The following is a 24,327-nucleotide window of genomic DNA, read 5'->3' as shown; positions in this document are numbered from 1 at the left end:
TGAAACGTATCAATATTTACCAATCACTAGTGCACATCCGAAACACACATTCACAAGTATTACAGTGTGTGAATCTATACGTCATATTAGAAATAATAGTGACACCAATGAGTTAGATAGACATTTAACTAACTTACAAGATAAGTTAGTTGAAAGAGGATACTGTAAAAATAAAACAGAGAATGTTATTAGAAACGTTAAAAATACCACAAGCAGAAAATCAACCTTATTAAAGGCCGATAGGACAAAGAATGTCCCACTCACTCTCATTACTAAATATAATCCAATTGTAAAAAACCTTAGTAAGGTTATAAGAAAACATTGGAGCAAACTGCAAAAAGACAAACAATGTAGTGAAATCTTCACCCAAGTGCCTATCATAGCGTATAAACGTAACAAAAATATTAAAGAATACCTTGCTAAATCAAGGAAATAGTTGGGAGACTTTTGAAAAGGGACCCATGCTTTAATAGTATAAGCAAAAAATCCCGAAACACTGTTAGTTATTATTTTAATTATAGGCAACAAACTTTCATTAAATGAAATTTAAAAAAAACGGTGTAAAGTCTTGAGATTCATTACGTATGTTGGTTGAAGGAACCGCATTTAATAATAATTTAAAAATCATAATGTCTTTACTCGGAGCCCTAGAGCTGTAACCTATACTTTTATGTTAGCGGTGGACAAAACCCCGTTTTTCATTATTGTCATTTTTACAATAAAATATATGTAGATTGCTTTATATCAGGTAAAGTCTAGTTATTGAAATTATGTGGGGTCCTTAGGTACTGAATGATGCACGAAAATTATCACTCCATGATTCAGTAAAAAAAAATTGCAATCACTTAATATTTAAAAGACCCTTATCTATTAAAAATTGACAATCAACATAAAAGATTATTGTCGTAAAGTCACCAAACGTCTACTGGTCCTCCAAAACGTTTTACATCGTGTAAAGAATATTCACAAAGGTCGCCACACTTTTCATTTTGATGTATCCTGTCTGTCTAACATAAGCCTCAAAATTGGAATATTTTCTTCTCTCTGTTCAATTCAAATTCCCTGTATTCCCCTCGACTTATCTCGTTTCAAATTGTTCAATTTTCTTTCCGCTGACTTACTTTTACTTTTTCTATTAATAGTATTTTGTTATCATTTACGAGTAAAGAATTAATAAATTTCACCAGTACGTCTATGTATATTATTCTCTTAATTGCGTTATGAATGCGAGAGAAGGTGCTCTGTTTAGAATTCTTTTGTAATGTAAAATAGACATAAACAATGACAAAATAATTTAGATATACCAAGACATTTATGTTGACATATATATATCATGCAGTTTGTATCACCAATGAGAAAAAAAGTAGCAGCCTAATGATGTATATTTCATTCCATAGATTTAAGAGCTGGATTTTAGTAGCAAAGTTCTGATGTAGATTCGTCAAAAAAAAACCCACCGAAAACGAAAATATAGCCATTCTTAACTGTTTACAGAAGCACACATTAAAGATTCGACAACCAAGCTAATATGTGTATAATATGTATGATTTTATATGATATTGCATATTTAGATAACAAAATAAATTAGAGAGTAAATGTAAAACAGTAACTATCAGTTATTTGAAATTGAGCTCTTTTGTCGCTCTTAATTAGTTGTCCTCGAATATATTTCGTTTCATGTATAATATTTGTTAAATCATATTGCATTATTTAAGAAAATCCAATGGCTTTAAAATTATAAGTTGCGTTATCTCTTTCATAATGAAATATGGTATACTATTTATATTATGCAGGTGGTAATGTTGAACTATTTCGTGCAAAGTTGTATGAAAAACCAATATGTCTATTTTAAATTCCGACTTTTCTTTGCCAAAGAAAGAAATCCTATGTTAATAAAACGGTCATGTCCTGTGCCGCAAGCAAGCATGTTAAACCCTGCCACAAAACATGTGTTAGTGTTTTCCCAAGGCAGGAGCTTGTTATTAAGTGCTTGTTGTTTATTTGTTTGTGATATGTGTTTATTTTGTATTGTCTTGTCCATTAAGCAGGCCATTAGTTTTCTGGTTTTTATATTTTTTACATTTATTTTGTTATTTTGGGTTTTTTGGTAGCTTAATATGCGGTATGGGTATTACTAGCATACAGACCCTATGTACCATCACATGTTGTTTACATTTCTGAGTTGATACGTTATGCTCGTGCATGTTCACACTATTCGGACTTCATTTACAGAACTGTGCTCCTTACGCATACACTGATCCAACAAAGTTATGAGGAGGAAAAATTAAAAATGACACTCCGTAAATTTTATTACCACCATCACGAATTGGTTGGCCCATACGATGTGACTGTGTCTAAGCTAACTAAGGACATGTTTTCCACGTCTAAGATTGTGGTTAACCATTCACGTCGTCTGGTCGTTAAAGTAACTTACGTGGCCTATTCTCGAATATGACCGTTTTGCAGAGTGTAAATTCGCACTGCTATAAGCAGTGTCTCGGTATTTGTTTATCCAGCGTTTGTGTGTTTATTTAAAAAGTTTTATTTATAATTCTGATTGAATATTGTTTTCTGTCTTATTGTTTGTAGTTGCCATACATTTTTACTGTCTATTCGTATGTAAAAGTAAAGATGACTAATCATCCAGTTCATTTGTATGATTTAAGTTTAAAGCAACTATGAGCACAGAATTTATTTGTTTTGCACAGTTTGATTAAGAAGAAAGGCCGACATGGTTAGTTGCACAATTACTATCACAATTATATATCAATATTCTTGTAATTGTTATTAAATACATAAAAAAAAAACATAAACAGAAACCTAATCTTGAATTTTAATAAATTTACCTGCGATACAACTGAGATCACCCTCATATTTTGATGAGTTTGTGTTGCTTAGTCTTTAGTTTTCTAAGTTGTGGCTTGTGCTCTCTTGTTTGTCTGTTTGTCTTTTTTTTATAATCATGGCGTTGTCAGATTGTTTTCGATCTGTGAGTTTTAATGTCACTCTTGTATCTTTTACCGCCTCTCTTTAACAGGAATGAAATGTAGACCAGAATAGGATAATGTATAATCATTGAAAGTTTAAAAGTGTATCCAGGTTTCGGTTGTAAACGTGTATAAAAGATTCCATATAATTGGAGTCTTATATGTTCATTATATAAAGTAGACAACACAAGATGAGGAATGTGGAGAGCATAGTAATATATATAATTCCTTCATTTTCTTATTTTGTCTGTACTTATTCAGGAGCAAGTGATTACAGATTTATTGCTGTAAAGCATACCTCTTCCACGTTGATTGTTTCGTACATAATTCAGGTGGTCATTTTTCACTTATGAATTGTTTTACTTTTCACATTTTGCACATTGTAAAGCTTCCTTTGTAAGTTTGGGTTAGTCCGTAAATGTAGGCATACTGTAACCCATAGTTAATAACTTCTTGGTCAAATGATCTCTGAATAAAGAGTTGTCAATTTAATTGGCAGTTATACGGCATTTTATTTTAAGAAAGAGAAATAGTGCCACTGACTGTTTCGTATCTCAACACCAATGTTTGACATTTGTATGTATATCTGTACCTGTAAATTGATTGTACAGTGACCTATAGTTTCTAATTTCTACGGCATTTGATCTCTAAGTGAGATTATCATTGATACTCATATCATATTTTTTTCATCTTATACCACTTCTTTGTTTACCAGATAATCTTTTGGTAGGGAAAAATAAATAAAAGGATAGAAATGTTTTATAAATAGATTAAAGATTCATTTGCAAAATGATTTTAGAAACATAACAAGCTGGTAATTTTCAACTATCAATATGATGAAAATAGTTTAATTGTTTTTCATTTGGATTGAAAGGATTAGTATGATGAAAATAAGAATGTAAAGTATCACGGTTGTATCATAGAAGTATTATGCTTTATACGTAAAAAAAAGAAGATGCGGTATATTCACCAAAAAAAGTCATATGTCACTACAGTTTAATAAGGGTTGAATGTATATAGAAAAACCATACATTGTCTCGAAACATAAATTTTATTTGTATAAGGCTTAAACACCAGATTTCAATGTTTACATTTCGAGACAATTTTGTTTATTCTATATATATTGCAACTTCTGTAACTGTTCCTAATGAAAAATATAAAGGTAAAAACCATCAAAGGAGTAGGGGCTATAATGGCATAAAATGGCCCCAGATTTACAAGATAATCTAAATTCTAACAGAGCAGATTTTCCGCCATAAATATTTTGAATATGAGTCAATGTTTATAAAAACCTGTTTTGTCTTTAAAAAAATGTTCAAGGACATCACAACGGTACTTGCAAATGACGTCATAATTGGGAAAATAATCAAAAATACAGAAATTTGGATGTTTTTTTCTAAATTTTGACCACCGCACCATGCTTGCACCAATTAGAAATTTTAACATGTTTACAAGTTCATACATATCAAACTTCGGATAAAAATCTTTTTGGTACAAGGTTGGTGCGTAATTTATTTTATATTTTTCATAGCTAAGCGGAGCAATAAAAAGCTGATATTTGCCGTCCAAATTGGACCTATTCATATCAATTATACAATCTTAAGTCTATAGTAACTTTATTTTTTTTATGGATGTAACGTGTATTCCTAATGTTATTTCCGTAAGTATATCTAGTTTAACTTGTAAAAAAAATCCGAAAGCAATGAACTACATATTGTAAGGGAGTCAATAACAACTTTGAGGACATTTTTTTTTTAATTATGAAATTTTAGATAGACATGCAATATAACAACATTTGTACATTTCTTTTGTTTCTGCTAATTATAAATTCAAAATCTGCTGCTGTTTGGTTGGAGCAATCTTCTCTCTTTCTGGTATTAGGGTCAAATCCATGATTTATGTTAGGAAAAAAGTAGGGGAATATACCGAAATTAAAAGATTATTTTGCTTAAATTAACATAATTGGCGAGAAACATCAGATTTAATTTGAAAATGAAACTACCTATATTCCAATTGGATACGTCTTTGTTGGTAATGAGCATAGAAAACAAGTTTCATAAAAATTGGTGGTCAGAGAACGGAAAAGGCAAAAGGTACACTATCCATATATCCGTATATGGATAGTCGACCTTCCCATGCATACAAACAAATGCCTGAAGTCTGTACGCATCATGTCTGTTACCTTTTTAAAGGTTATTTTTTGAATAATTTTATAATCATGTGTAAAAATAAAGTGTAATTTAAAAATGTGATCAGGTTTTGTTGTTATGCCCCATTTATGGGCATTATGTTTTCTGGTCTGGGCGTCCGTTTGTCCGTGCGTATGTTTCTCTGCTCGTCGGATCGCCCTTCTGTCCCGCTTCAGGTTAAAGTTTGTGGTCAAGGTAGTTAAATCTGACATCAGACTCAGACTTCTTTTGAACTGAGTTTTACTGTGCGTATTGTTGTGTGTTTGTTTTTTCTAGTTTGGCTAGAGGTATAGGGGGAGAGGATTTGAGATTTCAAAATAACATGTTTAACCCTGCCGATTTTTGCGCCTGCCCCAATTCAAAATCCTCTGTCTTTTGTTTGTCTTGCGATTTGAGCACTCATGTACTAAAGACACATTCTTGTTTTCAACTATTTTGACAAATGTATAATGAATATTGTCACAATAATCAAAGACAAAGTCATACGTCAGTAAGATTAGTGAAGGTGAAAGATAAACTAGTCACAGTGACAAGAACTACAATAAAACAATTAATATAGAAAAATTGTAAGAATACAGATGCATGTACCAGTTTTGTAGTCCTATAGGTATGGTTATCTGGACTTCTGAAATAGATGATAAAAATAAGATGAATTTAGAAAAAGGCAACCCTAACAATCCTCTGCATATGTCTTAGAGGGGTGTACTTCAATAATTGATTGATTGGGGTGCCACTGCTTTGTTACCTCACCCTGTTTTAGATTTTAAAAATATATCCCTATTCAGATATTGCGTAGGAAATAAAGTAACATTTTCCCACATTGATTTGGTTTCATGTGGTTTTATGTAAAAGTTGAATACTTAAATGTCAAAAGAGAAAAATTGGTTGATAAAGACTCAGCGGGATTACCAAACAAGTGACAGTCGAAGAAGCTATGGGAACTTTATTGTAAATAGAATTACCCCTCTTTCAACCCCAGCCACTACCTGAAACATAAGCACTGTAATGGAAATACACCGGTATTTAAAAACACCCTTTAATGCATGCAATTATTCTCAGAACGTCTATGTTATAAGGTTACAACATGACAAATTAAATGAAATTTAGGGATGGGGCCAAAAATGGCCGTTATGGTCCCTAGTCCTTTGAACGTATTTCCGAGAATATTTATGTTTTATTGACGTCAACATTAGCATGCTACGGAAACGCTTTTTGTCAACGCCATAAACAAGAAGATTTTTGTTAATATAATTTGGCTGTGTAATCTAGAACTTCAACAGGAAAAAAAATTACAGCTTACTTCAAAGACTTCAATAATGAGAAAACCCATACCATATAGGGAAAAAAATTAAGAATCGTCAGCTAATAATTAAATTTTGCATCGGGTCCGCGGTTGAAAATGTTTTAAAACAATTGAAAAAGTTCTAGTCTCATATCGTCGCTGGGGTTCCAAAATGTCGTATATGACTTTTTTGGCTAAAAATACTTTTTGATACCAATGGTCTGGGCGGGAGGAAATCTTTGGTATTACAAAATAGCATACAGTTAGACCAATCAAAACGTTTGAAATATGACATCTTACAAAATTGCCAATGCCAATTGTTTGTAAAGTTTTCTTCCAAAATGCTGTAAGAAAACTTGAAAATTGTTGTATCATGGCTTTGGCAATAATATAATTATACATTTCTTTATTTCTGCGAAAATAATTTAAGTTCTCGGATAATCCAGAAATGTCAAAGTTTTTATTTCACTGCTATTCACAAAAATGTTCAAGTTCACATACGACATTTTGAAAGCATGCATTTTGTTAAAATTTTCAAAGCCTTTTTGTGAGATATTTTTTTCTTGAAAATTTTGTAATTAACAACATTTTGGAAGCCCAGCGACGATATGATCATTAAATAATCAGGAGAGTTGGCAACCTACGAATATCGGATATGTTCCTTACGTCGTAACTACAATCTCCTTCCCTTTCATGAATGTGACCTACCGAATTAGACTATTTATCGAATTTGTTATCACATAAGCAACACGACGGGTGCCACATGTGGAACAGGATCTGCTTACCCTTCCGGAGCACCTGAGATCACCCCTACTTTTTTGGTGGGGTTCGTGTTGTTTATTCTTTAGTTTTCTATGTTGTGTCGTGTGTGCTGTTGTTTGTTTGTCCTTTTCATTTTTAGCCATGGCGTTGTCAGTTTGTTTTAGATTTATGAGTTTGACTGTCCCTTTGGTATCTTTCGTCTCTCTTTTACGAACATATTTAACCCTGCAACATTCTAAATGCGCCTGTCCCAAGTCAGCAGCGTGTGATCAGTTGTTGTCGTTTCCTTTTGTATATCATTTTTGTTTTCGTTGTTTGCCTTGTACATACAACTGGCGGTTATTTTTCTCGTTTGCATTGTTTTACATTTGTAATTTTGGTCATTTTATAGCTTGACATACAGTTAAGGTTTTATCGTAGTTGAAGGACATACGGTGACCATACATACTATTGTTAATAACTTCTACGTCATTTGGTCTCTGGTAAAAAATGTCTATTGGGCAATCTTACCATATCTTATTTTTTATATACAAATTCACATAAACTGATTAAAAAATTTAATATTGATACCTGCTTTGTTAATTAAAGTTGAATATATCTATGCCAATGTTTGCCATTTGTGTTTATTTCTGTACCTGTTTTAATTAAAATTGATCGTACAGTGACGTATAGTTGCTAACCTCTTCGTCACTTGTTCTTTGATTGAGATGCTCATTAATAGTTATATCACACTTTATTGTTTTTATATCATTCCTTTGTTAACCAGATGACATTTTAATAGGGACAATGAATAATAGGAAATAAGTGTTTTATTCTTAGATTAAAGGTTCATTTATAAAAAAAATGTTTTTTAAAAAAATCTTATATTTTTACAACAATCGACATCATGGAAATAAGTCAATTATTTCATTGTTTTTATTTGATTAAAAGGACTAGGGTGAAAAAAATATGAATTTATAGCAGCTCATTTGTATCAAAGAGGTATAAAGCTTTATACTGATAAAAATAAGCAGATGCGGTAAAATTAAAAAAAAAAAGACAGCTGTCCACCAGAAGGCACTTAAAGTAGATGTAAGCAAACAAACATAGATTAAAATGATTACTGTAAATACTTCAACAATTAGAAAAACCCATACTGTACAGTCGGGTATAAAAGGCCCTCAGAAGATAATTCTGGAACAGTTTAAACTAGAAAACTATCAGGTGAATTTATAAATCATTACGCGTTAGGAAATAAGGTAGATCAAGATTCGACAATAAATAATCACTGACAATTTAAAATTGGCGTTCCTCTAGTATCTGGTTCAGAACTTTTTGAACATATCTAAAAATTCTACTCTTACTTATTATAAACAGCAAACAAGAAAACAACGAGGACAGTTGAGTACCTAATTACGTGCTTAACCCGGCTACATTCTGAGTATGTCTGTCCAAAGTCAGGATCCTGTGATCATTGGTTATTGTTTGTTGATGTATATTTTACTTCTTTTTCGTTGATGGCTGTTAGTTTTCCCTTTTCAATTGTTTTCAAATGATTTTTTTAGACATGTTATAACTTGTTATGCAGTATTGGTTTATACTCAGTGTTTGTCCCAAATTAAAAGCCAGTAATTCAGTAGTATATGGTTATTGCTGTTGATCATATGAGTTGTCTGGTTATTGTTTTGTACTGTTCTTGTATAGTTATGTTGCACCACTGCTCCAGTATTAGTGGAGAGTTGGCCCCCACTTACATGTTAAACACTGCAACACTTTGTATGCGCCTGCCCCAAGCCATAAGTCTGTAATTCAGTAGTTGTCGTGTGTTGCTGTGTTACACATTTGTTTTTCGTTCATTATGCCGTTTCTGTTCTCTTTATAATTGTTTAACATTTGTCAGTTCGGGACTTTTTATTGCTGACTATGCGTTATTGGTTTTGTTCATGATTGAAGACCGTATACTTATCTCCAGTTGTCAATTGCGTTGTCATTTGGTCTATTATAATGAGTTGTTTCATATTTAAAATTGGTTCCCAAGAAAATAAACGAATCCACAGTATATACTTTCAATTATTACGTCATTTAATCTCTAATTGAGACGCCCATTGACAATTATATCATATTTTTTTATTCTTATATCATGTCCTTGTTTATCAAAGAGAGACGAAAGATACCAAAGGGACAGTCAAACTCATAAATCTAAAACAAACTAACAACGCCATGGCTAAAAATGAAAAAGACAAACAGACAAACAATAGTACACATGACACAACATAGAAAACTAAAGAATAAACAACACGAACCCTTACCAAAAGCTAGGGGTGATCTCAGGTGCTCCGGAAGGGTAAGCAGATCCTGCTCCACATGTGGCACTCGTCAAATTGCCCGTCTTTTGCCAAAAATATTTAAAAATAAGAACAACTTCATGTTTTTCAACTATCAACATCATCAAATAATTTCTTCGTTTAATTTATTTATTCTGTAGAATTGCAAAAAACACAACTATCAACCAGAAGTCTTTTAAAGTTGATGTAAGCAAATATCTCTGTTAAGACTTCAACCATTAGAAAACCGTATAGTTTGCTATAGAAGGCCCGACATGACAAATATGGAACAAACTAAACTAGAAAACTATCAGCCTAATTAATAACATCATAAATGTGCCTGTCCCAAGTCATAAACCTGTGATCAGTGATTGTCGTTTGTTGCTGTATATCAAATTTCTTTTTCGTTGATTGTTTAGTAGATAAATTAAAAAAAAAAAAAAAAAAAAGATGAATTAGGTTGTTAGTATTTCGTTTGAATTGCCTTAGATATAGGAAGAAGTGGTATGAGTGCCAATTAGACAACTCTCTATTGCTTGCTATGCAGTTTTTAGTTACTTATACTTCATTTGGTCTCTGAGAAAAGGTTGTCTATTTGGCAATTATACAGCATTCCTTTTGTTATAATACACTGTTAAGAAAGTTAAATTGTGATTCTTGCTTTGTAAAAAGTAAAATCACAAAAATACTGAACTCAGAGGAAAATCAATTCGGAAAGTTCATAATCACATGGCAAAATCAAATAACAAAACGCATCAAAAACGAATGGAGAAGAACTGTCATATTCCTGACTTGGTACAGGCATTTTCAAATGTAGAAAATGGTGGATTGAACTTGGTTTTATAGCTAGTTAAACCTCTCACTTGTATGACAGTCGTATCACGTAAATTAACAGTTAAGTTCAATGGCACGGTTTGACACTTGCGATTATATCTGCACCTGTAAATTGATCGAACAGTGACTTACAGTTTCTAACTTCTACCCATTTGATCTTTAATTGAGATGCTGGTTGGCAAAACATAAACATTTCTTTTATATATTACATATTATTATTCTATAGCTTTGTTTAGCAGATGACCTTTTGGTATGGACGATGAATTTCGGAAATTAATGTTTTTTATCAGATTAAAGGTATATTGCAAAATGATATGACACACATAAAAAAATCTTTTATATATAAACTATCATGAAATTATTTAAATCCTTTTTTTAGTTTCATTTCGATTAAAAGGACTAGGGTAGTAAAAATAAGAATTTATAGCAACACGTTTGTATCATAAAGGTAGAAAGTTATACGTATAAAAATAAGGTGATTCGGTAAAATAGACAAAAATACAACTATCCAGAGTTAAGAGGAAGCAATATAATCAATTAAAGCCTTCTACAATGAGAAACCCCAAACCATGTATTTTTCGAGAGTAAAAAACACAAATATAAAAGACATAGATTACCTTAGACGTATTTGGCACAACTTTTTAAAATTTTGGATCCTTAATGCTCTTCAACTTTGTACTTGTTTGGCTTTATAACTAATGTAGCGGGGTTATACATGTTTGTGACCGCTCAATCCTTCCCCCAATATACAAGTGGTGAAAAAGAAGAAAATAGACACACAGCACCGATATAAGCGGTAGCTTTGAAGACAATGGTAAATGAACAGATGGTCAAAAGCAGTATAGTACAAAAAGAAACAATTTACCACGTCAATAATTGAAAAAGTCCTTCCTAATAAATGAAGTAATCGTTTGAAAAATAGTTCATTAGTATTTCTAAATATTTTAATTTCATTCAAGTCATACAAAGGAGTATTGAAGGCGCCATGCAAAAAGGCAGTAAACTATCATACGACCTTGTGTTGTTTTAATTATTGATATTTGTTTTGATAATCACATCTTATGATTGAAACATGAAGGTAAGTTCACAAAAGGAAGTCCTTATAAATCTGACAATAATGAACGTTACAATTAAACAGAATGATTAATAAAAAGCACCTGTCAAATACCTCTTTTATTATGGTAAACCTGGTTTTATGGCTAGATAAACTTGCTAATTGTATGACCGGTTTTTTGTAGTTCTGTTGCCAACTTAGATTAGAAACTCAAACACACAACTGGCTTAAAAGTACAAACCGACATAAAAATCATATGCCGTTTCAAATTATAAGCCTATTTTCTTTGGTGAATGTTTATTTGATAAACGGATGACACATGACTTCTGTTGTGTAATATAAAGACATTGTCTCTGCATGATGATTATAATCGTTTTATAATTAACTAGTGGTAAAGTAAGGTTAGTGAAATTACTCGCACTGAATCAACCCATTAACATTTCTTTGCTGAGTTATACCTTTTAGACTACATTTCTTTGCTAACTATATCAAAAAAGAAGACGTGGAATGATTGCCAATATGACAACTCTCAACAAGAGACCAAAATGACACAGAAATTAACAATTAATGTCACCGTACGGCCTTTAACAATACGCAAAGTCCATACCTGTTATCCTGTTTTTTATTTGGCTTTTCATGTAGTAACTGCAGATAATTTTCGGTAATATTTGCGTAGATACCTATCCTTCGTTTTATATTGAGACAGGATCACTTTATAAGTAGCAAAATCATTATATACTATCTAAAAAAACTAAAATCCCTGACAAATTGGAAAAAAATTGTTACTGTTGCAGATGCACATCTTTCAATCGTATAGGCTTGAACTCTACAACTATAATGTCTTTATCAGAAGTTTTATCAGCTCTAACTGTTAGTTGTATGTACAGTATACCTCTAAATAAATCATACCAAATTATTATCAACTGGCAATGTTATTGTCATATCACCAATAAAGACATCATTTTGTGCCAAATTTCCTCGATATTGAATTGTTTCTTCGTGTCCACTAATTCTGTAATGAGATGAAGATATGTTGATAGTTTTATAAAGGTTATAAACGGTCGTCATTATTTCAAGGTAAAGCTTTCTTCTTACAGTAAAATGATGTTTGAATATACAACATAAATATTTGTTAAATAGCACAACATTCAAAATTTACATTCCTCGTTGTATTGCTCTGATGAGTTAAGCTCTTTTCAATTATTTTCGATATTTTAGTCTTATGTATGTCACGGGTTAGTGGTAAGGAAGTGACAAAAGCAAATCTGTTCAACCCTGCCTCATTCTGTAAGTGCCTGCTTAACGATTTTGGACCTTTTAAAGCTAACTATGCGCTGTGTGTTTTATTCATTGTGGAAGGTGGTGCGATGATCTATTATTGTTAATTTCTATGCCGTTTGGTCTCTTGTTGAGAGCTGTCTCATTAGCAAACGTAAAATATATTCTTATATTTATATCAATTTATGTGTGGAGTATATTCACAGCATGGTGTAAAGTAGTAGGTAAAAGAAACTGATATAACAGATATCAACATTTGACATTAAATTGAAAGACAGGTAATTATAGTACGATAGAAATTTGGGTCTGCAGTGTTCAAAAGAAATATATTTGCATATGCCTTTGAGATATACTCAATTGAATGTGCAGGAAATTATTCTCTCTAAACTTATAACACTTAAATTAAATGTGAAAAGAAAATTGGGGTTAACGGGAAATGCTTTAAATTAAACTCATCATAGATACCAGGAATAAATTTAGTAAATACGCCAGACGCGTGTTTCGTCTACAAAGACTCATCAGTGACGCTCGAATCCGACAAAGTTAAAAATGCCAAATTAAGTATGAAGTTGTAGAGCATTTAGGACCAAAATTCCTTAAAGTGTTGCCAAATACAGCTAAGGTAATCTATGTTTGAGGTAGATCATCCTTAGTATTTCAAAAAATTCCAAAATTTGTAAACAGTAAATTTATAAATATAACCATATCAATAATTTGCACTTCCTTGATAAAACTAGAGGATTAAAAAGTCTGAAACGAGTAGCGAACATTCTAAATTTCCACGTGACAGGTTAAACTTATTTTTTATTTTTGTATTATGAAGTGCGAATAGGTCAACTACATCTATCATTTTATTTATCTTGATCAATGGATTTAAAGAGAGTATTATTTCCGTAAAGTAACGAATATAAACACAATTGTTGTAAAGAATACACGAATAATTAATCGTAGATGTTATGTCTATAAAGTTAACAAAAAACATATCGGCTTATTTTTTTCTTCTTTATTACTCATATCAAAATGCTTTGTCTTGACCTTTGAAACAAAATATCATTTTAAATCGAGTAATTCATGGTACTGAACAGAACAAAAATGTTTTGTTTGACGTTTGGAATTTACTGCAAAATAAATATTTTCAAACCCTATCTTTCGCAAATACATATATCTAGTATACTACTATAAAACAAAGTCAAATTTGTTAACCAACATGACATGAAAAGAACGAATCAGTCGAATAATTGATTTTTTTTTAAATAATATAGGACAATGGAGTTGGTTAAAAATTACACCGTTCCTGGCCTTTTTGTTTTTCAGATAATTAATATTAACCATTATTAACAAGTTCCGGGTCGAATCCGATACCAATACCTATAGTATATGTCACATGAAGTTTCCAGTATGTATGTTCTTTATCTCCCTTCTTTAATAGGAGCAACACCATCGGTTATGGTGTAAAGGACGACATTTAACACACGGTATCGGTACAAATGTAATGCTAAGAATTTCCATTCCAGTTTCCCAACCTTGCTGTGACGGGTCTTACTATAAGAAAGTTACCCTTCCCCCAAATGAATGCAATTAAACATTTACTGATTTAATCATCATCAGAATAAATATATATATATATATATATATATATAAGCAATTATATACAAAATAAGGAATAATGTCAACCCGGAAACCGCATAAAGAGGTTTAGCTATCTCTAAACCAAGGTTTAATCCACTTTTTCTACATAAAATTACAGACTTTCCGTTTTGAATTTCGAATGGGTCGGTATTTTAGTTATTTTACTTTACAATGGCAATAAACGGAAACCGGTTAGTATATACTAGAATTCCGGTTGAAGTAGTAATCAGGGACGATTTCAAACCGAAAAAAAATTAAAGCAGAGAAAACAGTGCATCATAATCACAATGATTTAATCAGATGATAATACAAAATCTTAAAATCCTGGATAAAATTAAGATGTAGGTGCTTAAATTTAGTTACGGACCCATGGTTGTCGCGGGTGTGTTCTAGTATACTAGTATAAATATATATTAAAATCATAGAATACCTTAAGCACGACGAGGTAGTGCTGTTCCTTATTTCTGGAACTGCAAACATAGCAACAGTTGGATGTATTCTTTTATTTTTACAAAACATCATCCTTGCTGCTTTCCTGAATTTGCTACTCATTAAAGCACATACTGTCGGATTAAGCAATGTACAACTCTTTGCTAGCAGCGTTGGTAAGAGAAGCATCCATGTAGATAAACTATTAGACCATATGCTATAAATTGAAACAACGGTATAAGGCGTCCATGCTATCAGAAACACGCCTACCATTGATAACGAAGTCTGCAAAAGTTAAAAAAAAGTTCAAAAATATTTGTTTCATGAAAGATGAAATTAAAATATTTGAAGTTGTTTTTTACAGAACATATGGATGGGTTTAAGGAAAAGACGAAAACACATACACTACAAACATTCAAAGATCTGGTATGATTGTAAATGAGATTACACCATCAGATACCAAAGGTTGAGGATGTTTACAACTATAGATAAAGGGAAATCACTTTACATATGAATTGTTTCAATAAAATTCATTAGATGTCAAATTCATTATCGCCGATATGTCTTAAATTATCTTACTTGTTATTTGATAGTAACTGTATATTCAAGTTACAAAAAGTCCAAAGGGAAACAAATAACACTGTGTTCATTCTATATAGAGTATCAGCACTTTGTGCCTATTGCAAACTAGACGCCATCTAATTACCAATCAGATGACCGACGAAGACTGCCGATTGTCTTAAAACTTGATAATTATACACATAGATATTTACATACCGAAAAAATTTACGATAAGTAAAGGACCTTTCGATTCATGATATAAATTTGAATGTGTAAACAATTGTTTTACATGTGTACGAATGAATTATTGGACGAATAAGTCAACAAAATTAATTCTCCTTGTGGCTCCCTAGTTTTATTCACAAGGACATGTAACCCCCATGGTCAAATTAAAAGTTGCATAAATAAGAATTCAAATGATGTTGAGTGAATTATTTTGCAGTGTAATAATACAGTTTCAATAGTTTTAAGTTTATTTAGACAAAGTTCTAGCGAAATATTATGCCACAATGATAAATATTGTTAAAAAAAGAAGACTTTTTTTAAACGTTGCTTATTCGTCAGAAAAGAAACAATCTATCATCGAGAAATTCTGATAAAACAAATAATTAACTCATATAGACTGAAAGATTAAAAAGCTGGATAACAAAAAAACTAGAAATAAATTATAGTATAGAATGTAAACTTTGATTGAATCAAATTCAAAACATACAGCATCTATAACCGATTTTACACAATGGGGTTTTCTCATTGTCTAAGTCCTATAATTGTCCCCAACGTTTGAAAATTAACTTTTGTTATTAGTGCTTCATTGCATTCATGCCACATCTCATTTCAGACTTCATTTTTAACTTGACGTAAATGTTATTTTCGAAGTTCGTCATTTACAGTTTGTATAAGTCTTCGATGACTAATGTTCATTATGTTTTATGACATAGTTTGTTTCAGTTTTATTTTTCATTTCAAGTTCACTCATTCGGAATATATTGTAATGTCGGATTTGTCCATTAGTTGGTCTTTTTTAATTAAAATGATCCAATTCTACTTTAAATGATGATTCTAAATTAAAAACCTTGAAAGCTATAAATCTATAACATAATTAGCATTCTCCTGATTTGGTTTTATAATATGAAATTAAGTTTGTCTCATGTATGTATATCACATCTGTTTTGGTATCAATACATTTCCCATTTTTTTCATGTAATTTTGTCCGTTTATTTACTAATGCTCTGTTTTCGAATGATTTCATTCCTGGATTTCTATATGGTCACAATGTTAAACTTACCACTGTCACTGCCCTTGATGTTGACACTCTGTGATACCACCGTACTCTTTCTACTGGAATTATATGTTCTGATATAGGTGGAGAAGGTAAAGTTGTTAATTCTCGGATTATATATGTATAGCAGTAGCAAAATATGACTAAATGTACACAGTAGCAGGTTAGTGTAACAACAATGTTATATGATATTACGGAAGCGGATTTTCCGGTCCAGTCGATACTACATGAAGTGCCGAAGACTTCCTGTTTGTATGAACTCCATCCAAAGAATGGTGGAACAGTGTTCATTACAGAATGAGACCAGACCACTACTAAAATCCAATATTTGAAATTAGGTTTTTTCAAATAATATTCTGAAAAAAATCACAAAATTAATGAATGAATAAATATTAGAGGATGTGGTATTAGTGTCAACAACGAGACAACTCTTCATCCAAGAAATTTGTTCCTACATTGTAGCTTGTGATGTTAACCTTTATTATCCATCTTTTCATTATTTTAGTAATATTTTATTTCTTGATAAAAGATCTATTAGTTAATTTATTCAGTAACGCTTATTTATATCAGTTTATATTGGTTTTTGTGCTCAGTTTCTGGTTTTCTTTGGTGTTGTTTGTACACTGTTGTTTGTCTTTTGTCTTTTTTTTAATTTTTGCCATGGCGTTGACAGTTTATTTTTGACGTCTGGCTTTAAATTTCCCTTTTGTTATCTTTCGCTTCGATCTTTTTTACACTCTTCTCAAAATTGTGAACTTGGTAACGAATCTGAATACAGAGATCCGACTTACCGTATTGAGGTTTGCATACAATGATGTACCGACATATCGCAATGGCTGCCAATGTATTCATATCATTTTGTGCTAGTGTGAAACACCAAAACGCAGAAAATGCACACACACTCTCTGGCCATATCCATCTATAACATAAGGTAAAGTGATGTTGAACAGTACATGTCCTACTGTATTTTTTAATGTGTACTTAAAGTTTGGCAGATATTAAGCCAAACTTGACTTTTGTTCAATTCATAATAGTTTTGAAGACATGTATGTAAAAGAATAGTTTGAATATTATGAATGTTTCTATTTAACAATTCATTGTAAAATTATTGAAACAGAAATGCGGATTTTTTTGTCAATAAAAATGCCTGACAACGACACCAAAAAACAATTAACGAATATCTAAAATTTATCAAATAATATTTAACAATAAAAAACATTATCTAAGAAGGAATCAAAGGAACTCTAAGGTGCGTTGAAAATGTTAGTTGTTTTATGTTTGTACGTATAAATTTCCAGTCACGTCCACTCTGTGTTTTTGTTCAATGTTTACTATTTGTATCCATCTGATGAGTTAAGTCTTTTTCAACTGACGTGTATAGTTCGTTCTTATGTTGTACTGTTGCACCACTGCCCAGGTGGAGGTTCCCGCTAACATGTTTAACCCCGCCAAATCCTGTATTAAGTGCCTGTCCCAAGTCACGAGCCTGTAATTCAGTGGTTGTCGTGTGTTGCTGTGTTACATACTAGTTTTTCGTACATTTATTATACATTATATAGGCGGTTAGTTTTCTCGTTGAATTGTTTTACATTTGTGATTTCAAGGCAGTTGTGAGAATCAAAATCAAAATAAGCAGTGTTGACTAATCTCTTGATGCAAATATACGAAAATATCAAGATTTCTTGTACAATTCTGCATCAGTTGTTGAGCAAACGTATACACCTGCTATATTTCTTCAATATATGTACGAGATTGTCAGAGGCTGAGTATTTTAGAATAGTAATTATGTCAACCAGTTAAAGCATTGTTATGATTTTCAATTCAAAAGAGTTAATTTAAGAAACACTCTTACAAAATACTCGTGCTTGACGTCATGACGAATTTTTATCTTCGAGTTTGAATGTCCATCAGGTATCTTTGGCCCCTCTTTTTGAAGAAACTCGTTAGAGAATGTACCCAAAAACTACTATAAAAAGATAACAATATCTTGATAACATATTACCTGTAATAGAAATTGGTAGAAGCCCAAAGTGGATAAGCTACAGACGACAGTAATAGATCCGACACTGATATATTAAGTAGCAGAATATTGTGCACGGCATGGTATTTAGGATTCCCTTTCACCAATACGATGATTACAAATATGTTAAACATAATTGATAATGATCCTGTAAAATAGAAATATTGATAATTTCTGCAGAAATATGCAATATTTTGAAATTATGTTCAAAGGTGGACTTTTGGACCAAGTCCGGAATATGACAGTTGTTGTCCATTCGTTTGATGTATTTTATTTTCTGATTTTGCCATTTGATTAGGGACTTTCTGTTTTGCGTTTTCTTCGGAGTTCAGTATTTTTGTGATTTTTAGTACGGGAGTGAATTTATTTAACCTTATAACTTAGAAATAGTGTTATTTGAGATCTTAGAATAATGGACAAAAACTACATACTAAGATATCTTCTTTACAAAATGTCATATATTTAAAACAATTTAACTAGAGGCTCTAAAGAGCCTGTGTCGCTCACCTTGGTCTATGTGAATATTAAACAATGGACACAGATGGATTCATGACAAAATTGTGTTTTGGTGATGGTGATGTGTTTGTAGATCTTACTTTACTAAACATTCTTGCTGCTTACAATTATCTCTATCTATAACAATACTTTCTGTGGAAAATGTTATTGAAAATCTTCAAATTTAAAGAAAATTGTTAAAAATTGACTATGAAGGGCAATAACTCCTTAGGGGGTCAATTGACTATTTTGGTCATACTGACTTATTTTTAGTTCTTACTTTGCTGTACATTATTGCTGTTTACAGTTTATCTCTATCTATAATAATATTCAAGATAATAACAAAAAAACACAGCAAAATTTCCTCAAAATTACCAATTCAGGGGCAGCAACCTAACAACCGATTATCCGATTCATCTAAAAAATCCAAGGCAGATAGATCGTGACCTGATCAACAATTTTACTTCCTGTCAGATTTGCTCTTAATGCTTTGGTTTTTGAGTTATAAGCCAAAAACTGCATTTTACCCCTATGTTCTATTTTTAGCCATGGCGGCCATCTTGGTTTGTTGGCCGAGTTACCGGACACATTTTTTTTAACTAGATACCCCAATGATGATTATGGCTAAGTTTGGTTAAAATTGGCCCAGTAGTTTCAGAGGAGAAGATTTTTCTAAAAGATTACTAAGATTTACGAAAAATGGTTAAAGATTGACTATAAAGGGCAATAACTCCTAAAGTGGTCAACTGACCAGTTTGGTCATTTGACTTATTTGTAGATCTTACTTTGCTGAACATTATTGCTGTTTCCAATTTATCTCTATCTATAATAATATTCAAGATAATAATCAAAAACAGCAAAATTTCCTTAAAATAACCATTTCAGGGGCAGCAACCCAACAACGGAATGTCCGATTCATCTGAAAATTTCAGGGCAGATAGATCTTGACCTGATGAACAACTTTACTCCCATGTCAGATTTGCTCTAAATGCTTTGGTTTTTGAATTATAAGCCAAAAACTGCATTTTACCCTTATGTTCTATTTTTAGCCATGGCGGCCATCTTGGTTGGTTGGCCGGGTCACTGGACACATTTTTTAAACTATTTTAAACTAGATATCCCAATGATGATTATGGCCAAGTTTGGTTAAATTTTGCCCAGTAGTTTCAGAGGAGAAGATTTTTCTAAAAGATTACTAAGATTTACGAAAAATGGTTAAAAATTGACTATAAAGGGCAATAACTCCAAAATTGGTCAACTGACCATTTTGGTCATGTTGACTTGTTTGTAGATCTTACTTTGCTGAACATTATTGCTGTTTACAGTTTAGATCTATCTATAATAATATTCAAGATAATAACCAAAAACAGCAAAATTTCCTTAAAATTATCATTTCAGGGGCAGGCAACCCAACAACGAAATGTCCGATTCATCTGAAAATTTCAGGGCAGATAGATCTTGACCTGATAAACAATATTACCCAGTCAGATTTGCTCTAAATGCTTTGGTTTTTGAGTTATAAGCCAAAAACTGCATTTTACCCCTATGTTTTATTTTTAGCCATGGCGGCCATCTTGGTTAATTGGCCGGGTCACCGGACACATTTTTAAAACTAGATACCCCAATGATGATTGTGGCCAAGTTTGGTTAAATTTGGCCCAGTAGTTTCAGAGGAGAAGATTTTTGTAAAAGTTAACGCAGGACGACGACGGACGACGACGGACGCCGGACGCCAAGTGATGAGAAAAGCTCACTTGGCCCTTTGGGCCAGGTGAGCTAAAAAGTGGGCAAGCAAATATTGTAGCTGTAAGAATTATTTTAAAGAATACTGATTTTAAAAATGAATTTAATCATATTTTATGAAAATAAAGCTTTGCAACACATGTGCAACTGACTCCAACTAATAGAATAATTAAAACAAGAAAACTTAAAGTTATATAAGTAACTTCCAAAACCAGACTATATATATACCCATGTTATAAAAGGTTCATCTTCAAAATTATTTTGTCAAATGATTCATTGATAGGATAAGATAAGAAAGGTAAAAAGGAAACACATATATGTACTTTTTAGATGTTACAATAGACACATTGCCGTAATGTTAAGATATGCTATAAGTTCATGTATTTGTGCCCATTAAAACATTAAAAATATAAACTAACATGTAGCGATTTTTTATTATTTTTTTAAAATGTCGTATTTTAAGATAAGATATACTTTTCGAATCTGATCTTTTAAAATGCTTTATCGCCAGTTATGACTCATCAACAGATGTTTTCAATTGTTACATGATGGATTCAACCAGTTGAACTGGCTATTTGGCTTACTTAGTCCTTTTGTTTGAATAAAGAAACTTACCAGAATTCTTGTCACGAGATTTGGTTGTTTTTGTTTTCATGAATCTAGAAATTCTATCTAGGGTATCCGATTATGGGTTCTTACAACAAATTAACCGGAAGAATCAATGATTAAAAACCTGACATAAAAAAATGTTAAAATGTTCAGGTGTTCAGGTGTTAATTAAATCTTTATTTGCGTATATTGACGCATGCATATAATTTGCGTCATTTCTTATACAGTTAAGGGAATACGATACAGTAGCAAGGGCAGATAATTAAATAAAACAAATTTCAAACTAATATTCTTATCTGTACGCTTTGTCTCCTTTACAAACACACAAGTACAAAAAAGTATTGGGAACAGTTTTAACTTTAAACCAATTTTCGAATAAAAATGAAAGTGTCTTTATTCAAACAAAAGGACTAAGTAAGCCAAATCTGCGTATCTTATTGGATATTATTGTGAAATTTATGACAATAGATAAAAAAAAAACTACTTATTCAAATTTTCATGTATATTTTTTGAAAAATATTTCCTATGGCAAAATCTGCAACAATCAAAATATATTATACAATTATAGCCTTTGAACGAGGTCGATACAAGGATATATTGACTGAGGACGAAAATCGTCATTTGATTTTGTTGGAATTTGAAAGATATCATGTTGTCTCCTATACATTAACAACATATTAGTTGTTATGTCATTTACTTTTTTTTTTACATCTTATGTAATTGAAGATTTTGTTTCTTCAAATACTCAATCATAGATATTTTTATAAAGCTTTTAACAATATCATGAACTTCATTACATGAAGTCACAAAATTTGTCGTTTTGTATCTACCTTCGAAAATATAGTTTAACATTTGAATATCCCTGAACGAATCAAAATAGTTAAAATAAACGAATTAATAATATAACACGAGTTTCAGACAAACTTGATTGAATGATATACATGTATTATTAGATGATGATCATTTCGTTCATTTCTATAGTGAACAAAAATATTTTATATATTAATCCCCCTTTCGTCAGACATAATATATAGTTGTTTGTTTAAATTTGAACTGCTACGAACATACTGTAAATGTTCAATAATAAAATTGATTGGATGTGTTAAAAAGAGTCGTTTTATTTTACAGAATTGTGTGTCAAATTGTACGGACGCCATCACGAGTTGGTTGACCGTTATGGAATAACCGTTTCAGAGATGATATCGGATATGTTCCTTACGTCGAAACCACTATTTCCTTCCCTTTCATGAATGTGACCTACCGAATAAGACTATTTACCGGATTTGTTATAACATGAGCAAACGACGGGTGCATCATGTGGAGCAGAATCTGCTTACCCTTCCTGAGATCACTCTTGGTTTTTAGTGGGGTTTATGCTGCTTATTCTTTAGTTTTCTATGTTGTGTCATGTGTACAATTGTTTGTCTGTTTGTCTTTTTCTATTTTAGCCATGGCGTTGTCAGTATTTTCGATATATGAGTATGTCCCTCTGGGTATCTTGCGTCCCTCTTGTAATCTTTATACCGTAGAAATATATATGGACAACCATGTACAGGGTAGATGACATTTAACAAAACACATATTATTTCGTCTTAGTATTAATATCAAGCTAGTGAAGAAAGATACTAGTTGTCATAATATAATTGAGAAAAGCATAAGTAAAACAAAAAAGGCTGTTTTTTGAGTCAATTAGAATGAATGTTTCAAGTTGTAAAAACATTCAACTATTCAGGATACTCTAGGCACATGTTTTTGACGAGTATCTGAAATTTGTATTGAAAAATAAGTAAGAACGTGTGGTCAACTTTCGTACAATAGTATATTTAAACGTTATATTTCTTTTTTCAAGAATTCTAATTTTATCAAGTGAAAAAATAAATGAATAGGGTAATCAAGTCGCCTATTAAAATGTTTGTCGACTTTGAACAGTAAGTAATGCTCTTATAACGGTTTCTCTCAAAAATATGTTGTCTACTTAATATATTCTTTTATCAATGATAAGGAGTGCAATCTAATCTTCAAATTATTGTTCTAATATGCCATGTAGGTTTGGATTATGAAAAAAGTCATAACATGCAACGACAGCACCTGACATTAGATAACCAGGTTCAAAAGTGAGTATTCTGCAACATATGTAACCATCAAAAGTATCTCTTACTTACAGATCTGGCTGTTTCCTTTTCTCTTACTCATAGCATAATTAGAACACATGGGTGAAAAAGTGCTGTTAATTTTGCATCTATTACTTACCTAGTACTACTAGATACGCCCCAACCAATATATATTCTGCGTCTGTTAGTCTGTCATCAAAAGTTAAATTAGCAACGGTAATATTCGACATCTATAAGGAAGAAGAATTAATATTATTATGTTGGTTGTTAAAGCAGAGAAAAAAGATCTGAAATTGTTTAATATTAAACGGTTTCTTTCCTGAAAGCTCTGATCTGTTCGATTGTCTTTAAACAATAAGACTTACTAATACCTTTGTTTTTCAATTTCAAATTATACGTCATTGATTAACTTAAAAGTGATAATCATGCACTACAATAGCCGTAAACTTGTAATCTTTCACACTTACAGACGTCATGTCCACATATATCTGTAATATATAATCATAGCCAGTACGTAAATATCAACGAATGTATTCGCTGATTCTCCTTTAATAACCGTTCGGAGTTAAAACCGTTTTTACATAGTTAATTACAATTCGTATGATAAATCGAATATATTGAAGAAAATCAAACAAAACAGCTGATGCTTACCGTGTCGACGCTATATGTCTAGCTCCTTTAATTTAGATGGTTAGATGCCCTCAGTTTGTGTTGTGTTACTTTGATTTGTCTTTTTAATAGATTTATGGGATTCGAACATCA

General features: G+C 31.5%; 1 protein-coding gene across 1 annotated transcript; it reads right to left on the bottom strand.

The window, feature by feature from the left end:
- Nucleotides 1-12,017: 12,017 nt before the first annotated feature.
- Nucleotides 12,018-23,785, bottom strand: LOC143074484 (rhodopsin, G0-coupled-like). The gene is made up of 6 exons (XM_076249923.1): nucleotides 23,705-23,785; nucleotides 18,590-18,755; nucleotides 17,379-17,506; nucleotides 16,594-16,943; nucleotides 14,749-15,032; nucleotides 12,018-12,423 (listed from the first exon to the last, which is right to left on the bottom strand). The coding sequence occupies exons 2-6, from the start codon at nucleotides 18,739-18,741 to the stop codon at nucleotides 12,315-12,317; spliced, it is 1,023 nt and encodes a 340-aa protein (XP_076106038.1). The 5' UTR covers nucleotides 18,742-18,755; nucleotides 23,705-23,785; the 3' UTR covers nucleotides 12,018-12,314.
- Between the last annotated feature and the right edge of the window lie 542 nt (nucleotides 23,786-24,327).

This window comes from Mytilus galloprovincialis, chromosome 5 (assembly GCF_965363235.1).
Source record: "Mytilus galloprovincialis chromosome 5, xbMytGall1.hap1.1, whole genome shotgun sequence".
Taxonomy (NCBI): Eukaryota; Metazoa; Mollusca; class Bivalvia; order Mytilida; family Mytilidae; genus Mytilus; species Mytilus galloprovincialis.
Note: the sequence above shows the minus strand (reverse complement) of the source record. Positions and strands in the feature narration are given on the sequence as shown.